The 11,524-nt window shown below is 38.4% G+C and overlaps 1 protein-coding gene across 1 annotated transcript; it reads right to left on the bottom strand.

Moving 5' to 3' along the window:
* Window positions 1-4,734: 4,734 nt before the first annotated feature.
* Window positions 4,735-6,359, bottom strand: LOC116121208 (E3 ubiquitin-protein ligase MARCH4-like). The gene is made up of 3 exons (XM_031407150.1): window positions 6,285-6,359; window positions 5,924-6,098; window positions 4,735-5,042 (listed from the first exon to the last, which is right to left on the bottom strand). The coding sequence occupies exons 1-3, from the start codon at window positions 6,357-6,359 to the stop codon at window positions 4,735-4,737; spliced, it is 558 nt and encodes a 185-aa protein (XP_031263010.1).
* Window positions 6,360-11,524: the final 5,165 nt, after the last annotated feature.

The following is an 11,524-nucleotide window of genomic DNA, read 5'->3' as shown; positions in this document are numbered from 1 at the left end:
CAATGACTGCAGCCCATCCATAAAGTTGAAGAGTGAATCTTTGTCGAACATCCCAAGGATCTCCAGTATCAAGTCGGTGAAGTCCTTGATGTAATCACAGATTGTCCCTGTTTGCTTGATCCTTCACAAGCGAGCTCTTGCCTCATCTTTGGCATTTTTTGGGTAAAACTGCCGCCTAAGCTCTTTCTTAAAATCATCAAAGGTAGAGATAGTGCAAATACCTTTTTCAATGTCTCCTTCTCTTCTCCTCCACCATAGCCTTGCGGTGTCTATAAGATAGAGGACTGCAATCTCAATCCTCAAGCTTTCCTCCGTGACGCCTACGGCCCCAAAGTACTTGTCTAGTCCCCACAAGAAGTTGTCAACTTCTTGTGCCTTGCGTGAGCCACCAAAGCTTTTAGGCCTTGGTATGTCAATCCTTTGGCTTTCAACGACGTTGCTGCCGGTCCTTACAACCATGGTGCGCTTACATCGCGCTAAATCAGCTTGCACCTCGTCTAAGCGAACAAGAGTGCTGTTGACTTCGGTTTGGAACACATGACAAGTTTTGGCAAGCTCCCCTGTGAACTCCTCACGGATTTTCCCCATTTCGGCCCTTAACAACTCCTCCATTTGAAGCAACATGGCTTTCGCAACAGTGTGAGTTTCGGACACCTCCGTCTCTAGATCATCCACCTGATGATCTAACTCATCCGATTGCGTGCTCACCCTTTCTTCTATACGAGATAGACGTGAGTCAAAATTGGAAATAAAGTCTTTGGACTTACCTTTCTGCCTTAAGGGGTTGGGGTCGACTTCCTCCGAGCAACCACGTTCTTGGGAAGCCTCCATCTCAACCTTCTTAGATCCCTTTGTTGAAGCGACAGTGTCTTTTGCCATTGAATAATAACCGAGGTCATGCTAACCGAGGCTCTGATACCACTTGTCACGCACTTAACTTCTTTGCTAAGTCCGTGCGGCCTTAACACTTCGGAAATGTGTTAAGCAGTCTAACACTCACACAAACTCAAAGACTAACAATATGCAAATGAGAGAGATAAGTGGAGATAAATATAATCTCTGTATTGAAGGATTACAACTTATGAATTTTACAAGGGAAGGGGGGGGGGGGGGGGGGGTGGCCTATTGATAGGCTAAACCTCCTCAAAGAATATGACTAGATACACTGTATACTTAATCCTTAAGTAAACACTAGGTGACAACCTTATGTGGATGGATAATGCTTATCCTTTAAGTTCCTTTGCCACTAAGTTTACTTAGCTACGAAGTATACTTAGCCACTAAGCAACGTGCAACACACTTGAGTCACCAAGCAAGCTGGTCGTGACAATAAGCCCATATGTAAGTCGTGCTCACTGCCACCATCAAAAGCAACATGCTTTTTAAGTAACTCTAATTATGAAACAAAGAATGCTCTATAATTTGCAAGCGAAAATGAGAAATTTACACAAATGAAAATGGAGAAAAAAAAAGAAGCAAAGAACTTTTAATATATCCTCTCATAGTATGAGTATTCTAGTAATTACATTATAACCCATAAATTGCAAAAGCAAACATTATAGGTTTAACGAACATTTAACTTTTGAAGCTTTAGCACTCATTATTTAAGCAAGTTTTTTATTATATTTGAAGTGTGATACTCAATATAAATAGAGCCATATGAAGATTGAATTGCCTTATCCCTACTCTCTACCTATGTTCTTCATTCCCTTGTTTCTAATTCATTTTCATCTTCGGTCTGGTCAAACTTTTCAGACTTAATATTACTCAGTATTTAATGAGGTAGACTTGTTTCCTTAACAAAAGTACCTTTGAACCCTTAATTATTTTTTTTTTCTTCAATAAAAATCTTCTCAGTTCCTATGCACAGAATCCTTCCAGTTTAGCCTGTGATGGGGGGTAACTTTGTGAATATCCAAATTGATCAGTTAACTACATCAACTGGGACAAGGCTATTGTTTTGTCATCCACTAGCAGCATGCACTGGATATAAATTTACACAGAAATGAACAAGTTGTTCACACAAGAAACCTATTGAGTCCAATACTAAAACCCAAGCGTAATTAAAGGTGTTGTCCACTTCTACTAACTGCTGCCCCCAAATGCCCAAACGCATTTCTCCAAACTCTATTGGCACAGAAGCACCACATCCTCACCTATGCAATCGTAAAAATCTCCGCCCCTCTAATAACCCCAAAGGTGGTTCCTGAAGCCAACAATCTCCCCTAACACAAGCTTTACAATCTCACGTAAGACTGAATGGTGTAAATGAGGGAAGGTAAAGCCTATGGCCTTTGACATTGCACCTCGGGGCATGGCATAAGAGCCATTTATGTGGAAAAGCGACCTTGTTGCATCTTGCTAAGAACCCTTCCACTACCATGACACTTCAGCAATTTGAACCCATGACTCCAGGCTCCTCTGCCACTATGTAGGAGAGAGTGTTCTCATAGAACAAGTCAATATCCAGTTGCTTTCTTATTTCTCCCAAGGGCCATGGTTTTTCTCAAGCAAAACCAAAATAAACTATGTCAAGAAAACACTTTGAACCAAAATCTTAAGTTATTTGATAAGGACCAAACATCAATTTTTAAGTGTACCACGCTCTCTCACAAATAACTTGGACCCAATTTTAATGTCAAATATGCCCTCTCAACATGGATTCGATTGTAAGGTCTAATAGATGTAGTGAGATTACCAAGCTAAACTGAGATAACTGAAACAAAGATCAACCTGATTTGATTTGAGTGAAAGACATATACATAAGGGATTCAAAACACAAGGCTTTTAGCTTTAATACTATTAAGTATCACTTACTCAAAAGTTTAAGCTAATAGATAAAGCCCCAAAAATATAATTTAAACTATAACATTGTAACAACAAAAATTTGGTTTGTTTGCAGTGCTTTGGGTAGGTTCAGAATCTAATGTGATGTTTCTACTCCATTCATGGCAATTTCCAGAAGCAGCAATTTAGGCCTCATTTGCATCATCTATAGTATTGTTGGAATTGATTAAGCTATAAGAAATTTTCCAACCCTATGCATAAGCAATTAATTTACTCGTTGGAATTGAATCTTTTTTATTGGGAAAGAAATGAATCAAAACCAAGAAATACTGTTTTCAAATTTAGTTATATTATTTGCTAAGATTGATGTTAATATGTTTAGTACCTTATTTGATAAAAAATTTATATTCATATGATTAGCTTTCTTTAAAGAAAGACTTATCTTCTAACAGTCTCTTACTTCATTGTCCTTCGCACATTGTTGCAAGGACACAATTGTTTTGACACAACTGTGAAATCCTTTAACGGTTGAGTTAACTTTATCCTTAATTTCCATGATTGTTATATTCTTGTAATTGATACCACCATTGCTATAGTTTGATATAATTAACTGTTATTTGATTGATTAAATAATCAAAATTGTAAAATAGACTTACCTCCCTCTAGGTCTATTCAATTCCTTAATAATAACTTTCGATATCTTACTCATAATAATTACAAAAGTAATATAATAATTAAATTGCTCGCTACTAATCTCTCTCCAAATTCTATATTCTCTTACAATAATTTTTCCTTATATGACTCTTTTTCTCTCTTATTTCTTTCCTTTCCTCCCATTTATATCTCTTTTCTTTCTCTCTCTCTTCCTTTCATCTTCTGCTTCTTTCTTTCCCTTTTATTTCTTTAATTTTCTCACCCTATATCATATTGTTCTCGCAAGATAAAGAACCAAATTAAGAGAATCTCTTTCATCTCACTATTCCTGAATTCTCCTAAAACTCAAAACTTTACACCAATTATATCATGGTCCACAATATAAATAATCCACAGAACCATTCATTGTTTCTCTCTCTTAATCCCCAATTGCCATAATTCCATTAAAATGATAAATCTTAATCCTTAGAAAAAATTACCAACAGAGAATAAAAAGTCAAATCTTATCCCATAAACAACTGACCGCTTCCCCTCAATTATCATCAAACATGCAACTATTAAAAGTAAAACTTAGAAATCAGGCAAACTAGAAACCCTCAAAGATGGGAAAACCCAAGCAAAATGCATTTATCGGTTTAACCAAGCTCATGTGGACCATACTTGGATCCTACTCCAAAATGGAAATCTAAAACTCAAGGAGAACGACCAAGTAAGAACCACAATACCTAACTCATCCCTCTTTTGAAACATATATACCTCGCACTATATCCCAAGTTGGAGCTTCCATAGATTCTACTTCATCGAGTAATGAGGCTTTCTTATAATGTGAAACTTATGAAATTGTGTATGGTATGCAAATTGAAATATATCATGGAGAAGAGAACACTGTAAACACAAGTTTAACAGGCATCTCAGCTTCTTTGATTAGATTCTTCTCAGCAAAATAGCAAATAATACATATCTTCAAGAATATTGTTTGGAATCATCTAAATGAAAAGGAAAGATTTTCTTTTTCTTTTTTTGAAATTAATAACAGAGAAAACAACCTCAACATTTCTTCTACAGTTGATAGCACCAAGCATAGGCACCTATTAATTGACTAAAACATCATGCTGCAAAACCAGGATGTACTCTTGGGATCTATGGGTCATATTTTATATAATTTCCCTATACGATTTTTATTATTCTGGCTTCCCAAAATAAATAACAATCAAGTTCACCAAATGATTAATTATAACAAACCTGAGCTCATAAGGACCAATTATAGAAGCATTTATCTAACTGCCGAAATAATCAGACATGCCTGCAACGAGCGACTTCTCTCTGCTGAATAACAGATGCTGGCGGCCTGACAACATTTTGAGGATTTTTTATTTTTAATAATGTCCCTGGTAGGTTCTGGACATCCTGCTTGCAGACATCACATGTCTTGTTTCCCTTGATGCTGAACCACTTCACTACACAATCTTTGTGAGCAAGTGCAAGCTCCCCTTTATAGCTACACTCCATCTTAAACATGTCACCTCCTTCCCCAAGCTCAGCAAAACAAATTCTGCAAACTGCTTCTTCTTCAGAAATATCTTCACCTGCATCTTCACTAGCTGAAACAAGTATGTCATAAAACAGCAAATCAACTACTTATTTTAACAAGATTACTCACAAAACAAGAAATAAAACTAATACTGGAAGGTGAACTAAGAAGGCATCACAATTTTTTGGCAAACGGAAGCGCCACAATGCCCCAACCCAAACTAGCGAAAGTTGCAAGCAGTGAAATCTTAAGCTGTGCACATAGTGGAAAGAAGAAAAATGTCCAAAATCTTAATAAGTTTAAGTCCATTAACAAAAAGGTAAAATCCACAAACTTGAACCTTAAACGTGTTTACTTTAAATTTGGACCTCAACTTGAAGTATTTATAATTCTTTTAATTTCTTTTCTCTTGTAAGGAATTCAGGTAGGACAAGCAGAATTATATGTCCAAGTCAAATTGTTTGCACCCTTTGGGAATAAACACACCCCACTTTTCTCAATGTAAGTGACTCAAACAGCTATGAAGTTCAAGTGCCATCAAGTCTATTGAGATAATGCGAAGTTTTATCCTCAAAAATAAAAACTTTGCTCAAATGCCAAATTGATGAAAACTAAATTGAAATTAATGAAAAACCATAAATAAAGAGATAGAGATGTAAATTTCTGAATAAAAACTATCGGTTCCCCCATTTGGCAGGAGAGTATTGTAGTTCCACCCTAACAACTTAATTTAATGTGGAAAAATTGCATCAAGTGAAACCTATTAAGCTACATTGTACAGACTACAATACCATAAGTAAAACTTACAATTGAATTAATTATGGAAAGTAGGGTAGAGACCATCATGACCCTCCAGTCAGGACTTGGAGTCTACAATATTACTGGCAAATATGTTTTTCTCACTTCAAAGTTGTACACTTAAAATCCTATGAAGGAAAACTTAGCATTTACCGGTTTCAGTTGCTGAGTCATCATTCACTGATGTCTTCTCAGCAGCTGCAGAACGAGGAGTCGTAGAAATTACACGGATTAAACCTCCACCAGATTCAGTCCGCCTTAAACTTCTCACTTTAGTATTCACCGGAACTGACAATGAGCGTGTCATATGATGCTGAACTTCTGATTTCTAAAACAAAAAAACATAATATCATGTCATTCAAAGGTTAAAATAAAACACATATCTCCATCAGGCAAAGGTATTTACAGAAATATCAGATTGAATAGCAAGATGTGGTTCCTGTACAGATTCTGACTTTGCAATTGGTGTAGCCAGTCAAGAATGTGCGGCTTTACATGATGAAGAGGAAAAAACCTTATTAAGAGAAAATGATATCGATGTAGAAGGCTTATCAACTGATGATGGTGAATCCGGGATGATGAGAACCATCTTGAAACAAATTTTTTGTTCTAAAGCTCCTCTGACGAAGCAAATTCCTCACAGATGATTTGAGCTTTGCTGAACTAGGTCTAGGGGGTAGGGCAGCTCTAGAAGAACTAGGATTTGACACCGAAGAAGAATCGTCTTCTCACCATTTTCTCACTAAAGTTTTCTCATGCAAGTGGTACCAACTGTGCATCGAAAGAAACATATTTGATAACATGCTCTATAAATTATTTGAATGGACTTTTAAGAAGAGATATAATGAGGGAATAGGCTTGTAATTTAAATTTCATTAAAGAAATATTAGCAGCTCCATCAAATAAATATGTTGTGCAATGCCGATGTGGACATTTAGTTTGTATAGCATAAATAACAAAATTAGTTTGTCAAAACACAAAAAAGCAATGAACTACAGAGCAGAGGTGTCTGACAATAATTTTATTTAGACAGATCCAAAGTTATTATTGTAGAACCAAAAAGCATTTCTACGGCACATGTAAAGGTGTGTACGCTGTGTCCTTCAGCGTGAACAATATGTAGATAAGTAAGAGTACGGCTAAGGTCTATGTTATTTTGTATGCTATAAGTAGTAAGAACACAACTAACCTTGTCCATCAACCAGAACGCAGTTGTTTTGTCACCAACCAAAGCTTGGTCGTGACTTTCAGCATAAGCAACACATTTTCTAACCACCTTCTGTTGGTCAGTGTGTGAACAATGTCATCCATTTGCCAGTCTTCATCCCTTTTCCTACACAGTACCAAGACAAGGCACACATTTTATGCCAAATGCATTAAAAAATTAAAAATTAAAATAAAATTAAAAAAGGCTTAAAGTTTGTTGAACGGGTAACAAGTTTAAGACTCCTAATAGGAACATACTTAATCAAATCTGATAGAAGTTATGTGTATAGAGTTAGGGGTATATGTGTAAATGTAAGGTAGAGAAAATATATATAGGGTGTAATATTATTTTATTTGATTATTAAATAAACTGCAGTAGAATATTTTATCACATGGTATTAGAGCACCGGTCTTAGGGTTTTGTTTTGGTGGCCGATGGCACTGTTCACACAATACTGTTCACTCGAACTGTTCACAAGACACTGTTCATGGTTGTTACTTTTTCTGGCGACTAAGTCTATCGCGTCTCCTGTTTTCCGGTTGGTGATCTATTTTTATTATTCTGCAGTTCCAGTTATTATGTTCCTTTTTTTATGTTTATTTGATGATTGTTCTGGTTGTGGTGTTGGATTTGAGTCGTGAATTTGTTGTGAATTGGTGATTTGGGTTTGCTGGATATTGGTGATTAGAGATGATCTTGTCTGTGAGCTTAGTAGAGAATCATTGTTGGTTTGATTAAGCTATGGCAGCGGAAGGTAAATAGGTGGTGTCTGAAATTTCAGTCCACTCATCTACAAAGATTACTAATAGGAAGTTACTTGGAAAGCAGAATTATGCTCTATGAAGACGAACTATTAGGAGGTATGTTTCTAGTATTGACAATGGGGGATCATCTGACTGAGGACCCCCTGCGGATTCACTTCCACAAATAGAGAGTGATAATGATGAATACCTCCCTTTCACACACACAATCCCAGACTCAACCTGCACTTTCTCATAATAACACACACAAATGCACACAGTAGCAAGCCAATATAACAGTAGCAAACCAATATATTCTCAATAGAGGGATGAAGTGAAATGAGAATAATAATTCATGTAATATTCTTGAAAGTAGTAGAAACAAATGAAACCAAATGAAAAAAAGAGACAGACTGGTCTTCGAGGGCCAACACCTCCCAGGACACACATCCACACCAAAAATCAGAATATCCTCCCACACTCTCACGCTCTCTTTTTATCTGACACCAAACCCTAACTAACCTTGCCACCTGTCTATAGCATCAAATTACACCTTTTGTCCCTTCCTAGCCCTACGTCTATACTTAATTGAAAATTGGGCCTGGATCCATCATTACCCCACCCCCACTCCCCCCCCCCCCTTTCCCAAAAGAAGTGCCCTCAAGGTGAAAAGAGGGGAACTGGTGGCGTTTCGAGTCATAGGCTTCCCATGTGTTGTCACAAGGTGGCAAATTCTTCCATTTAATAAGCACCTCATAAGTGTCATTGAGTAACCGACACATCTGAAGGACTTGTTCAGGTTCCACTTCAGCACCATATCACTATCAATAAGATCTGGAATGGGAAGTCTATTAAGGGGGTAAGAAGTGACCTGCTTCAACTAGGACACATGGAACACATTATGAATTTGGGCTGTCGAAGGCAAGCTTAATTTGTAGGCGACAGGGCCTATCTTCTCGATGATCTCATAAGGTCCAAAGAACTTGGGACTAAGTTTCTCATTGGCTCTCTTAGCGAAGGATTTTGCTCGATATGGTTGTAGCTTAAGATAAACCCACTGCCCCACTTCAAAACTAACCTCTCTCCTCTTTCCATCTGCATGAGCTTTCATAATGTTTTGTGCCTTGTCCAGATTCAGTTTTAGTTCCTCTAAGATCAGATTGCGTTCTGTCATTAATTTGTCCACAGCTTCTACCACAAAACCATGTCCTTGATACTTAAGAAGGGCAGGTGGGTCCCTACCATACAAAGCCCGAAAAGTGGACATTCCAACTGATCGATTATAGGTAGTGTTGAACCAATATTCTGCCCAGGCAAGCCATTTTGGTCATTATCTTGATTGTTGCCCCACAAAACATCGCAAGTATGTCTCAACACACAGATTTACAACCTCGGTCTGGCCGTTTGATTGAGGATGGTAGGCTGTGCTCATATGTAGTTGAGTCCTAGATTGCTTGAACAATTCCTTCCAGAAAACACTCATAAAGATGTGGTCCTTGTCAGATACTATTGTGCGGGGAAACCCATGTAACTTGACCACGTTTGAGATAAAGAGTGAGGCTATTTCTTTGCCTGTAAAAGGGTGCTGAGGAGTGAAGAAATGACTATACTTGGTAAGCCGGTCCACTACCACTAGTATGATGTCAATCCGATTAACCTTCGGAAGCCTACAAATGAAATCCATCGACACATCCTCCCAAACTTGAGATGGGACAGGTAATGGCTGCAATAAACTCGTAGGACGAAGATTGTCATACTTGTTTTGTTGGTATGTTGGGCAGTCCCGAACATACTTCTGAATATTGGCTTTCATCCCATCCCAATATACCACTTGTGACCGCCTCTTGTAAGTCCAGAAAAATCCAGAATGACCTCCCATAGGTGAGGAATGGAATTCTTGAAGAAGCAACCTGACTTAGGGGCAAGACTTGGGCAGAACCAAGCGTTTATCAAAGTAAAGTTGGTGTCCGAGGAGCCGATAGTTCTGATGGCTGTGCGGATTAGTTATCAAATCTTAATAAATCTTGTGGAGTTTATCATCTTTTTGAACCATATCTTCCAGCTCGGCCTGGTTAGCAAAGTAGCAAGTGCATAGGGCATTGTACTCGACCAACTCTTCCTTCCTTGACAGGGCATCAATAGCCTTATTCTCTACTCCCGGCTTGTACTAAATTTTGAAATCAAGGCCTAAAAGCTTGATGATCCACCGTTGTTGCTCCTCACCCTGTAACTTTTGACCATTAAGGTAATGTAGGCTCCGTTGATTGGTTTGGATGATAAAATGACAACCGAGGAGGTAGTGTTTCCATTTTTGGATGGCAAAGACGATAGCCATCAATTCCGCTCATACACAGACTTTAACAGGGATTGAGAGGAGAGACCTTGGCTGATGAATGCTATTGGTCTGCCATCCTGCATCAATACCACCCCAATTCCTTGCCCAGATGCATCAGTTTCGATAAGGAATTTTGGCATAGCTAGAATTGATAGTGTAGTCATCACTTGTTTCAACTCATCAAAGACAGATTGCACAGCTTTGGACCAAGAGAACGCATTCTTACAGAGGAGATCAGTTAAGGGTTTTGCCCGAGAACCATACCCTTGGACAAACTTTCTATAGTAACCGGTCAATCCTAAGAACCCCTGTAGTGCCTTAATATCTTTCGGTGTTGGCCAAGCCAAAATACATTCAATCTTTGATGGGTCTACGACAACACCTTGAGCTGAAATGATGTGTCCCAAGTAATCCAGCTGGACCTGCACAAATGTGCATTTTTTTCGATTAACCACCAACCGATGTTCCTTAAAATCTGAAAGGTGACTTCTAAGTGACCCAAGTGATCTTCCATATTAGCACTATAGGCCAAGATGTCATAGAAAAAGACAAGGATGAACCGTCTGAGATAAGGCTTGAATATGTCCTTTATGAGGGCCTGGAAAGTAGATGGGGCATTGGACAGGCCGAATGGCATCAAAAGAAATTTGTAATAACCCTCATGCATTCTAAAGGTTGTCTTGTGGGTATCATTTTCTCTCACTCTGATCTGATGAAACCCAAACTTGAGATCAAGTTTAGAAAAAACCGTGGCTTCCCCCAACTCATCAAATAACTCATCCACCTTAGGAATGGGGAATTTATCCGGAACATTTATCTTAATTAAGGCCCTATAATCAACACAAAAGCGCCACCCCCCATCCTTTTTGCACACTAGTAAGATTGGACTGGAAAAGGGACTTTTGCTTGGCTTAATGATTCTAGATGCCGACATCTTCCTAACAATGTTCTCAATCTCATTCTTCAAATGGTAGGGGTACTGGTAGGGCCGGATATTGGGAGGTTTACTTCCTGGTAACAGCTTAATGGCTTGATCGTGCCCCCTGTTTGGCAGTAGTCTTGGTGTAGGCTCAAACACATCTTCATGATGGCGGAGTAGCTCCTGAAGTCTCCTATCCTCACTAGTCTCATGCTTTGGCCACACCTATAGGTTCCCAAACTTAATCAAATACCTAGTGCCCTCAGTTTGTAGTGTTTTTATCATCCCCTTAAGTGAAACCAAGGTCTTGCCCAATGAAGGGTCTCCCTGCAGAGTAACTATTTCTCCTTCCTAATTGAATTTAATCACCAAAATTTTCCAATTAGTGGTGGTTTCTCCAAGTGTCTCAGCCAAGCAACACCCAAAATCACATCCGCACTATTCATACAAAGGGAAAGAAATTTGGACGATGGTAATACCTTGTAATGATAGACGAACCTCCTTGCATTCTCCCCAGCACATGACGTTGTATCCATCCCCCACCCTTACCTCG

Source organism: Pistacia vera, unplaced genomic scaffold (genome assembly GCF_008641045.1).
Source record: "Pistacia vera cultivar Batoury unplaced genomic scaffold, PisVer_v2 Contig970, whole genome shotgun sequence".
NCBI classification, from domain to species: domain Eukaryota; kingdom Viridiplantae; phylum Streptophyta; class Magnoliopsida; order Sapindales; family Anacardiaceae; genus Pistacia; species Pistacia vera.
The sequence above is the reverse complement of the archived record's forward strand: the minus strand, read 5'-3'. Positions and strand labels throughout refer to the sequence as shown.

What these genes read in the sequence shown, in the direction of transcription:
- LOC116121208 (XM_031407150.1), bottom strand. Translation starts at nt 6,359, where the DNA reads ATGGTTCTCATCATCCCGGATTCACCATCATCAGTTGATAAGCCTTCT. An exon ending in TATCATTTTCTCTTAATAAG is followed by an intron (nt 6,099 to 6,284) that starts GTTTTTTCCTCT and finishes TTTTTGTTTTAG; the next exon opens with AAATCAGAAGTTCAGCATCA. An exon ending in TGACTCAGCAACTGAAACCG is followed by an intron (nt 5,043 to 5,923) that starts GTAAATGCTAAG and finishes TACTTGTTTCAG; the next exon opens with CTAGTGAAGATGCAGGTGAA.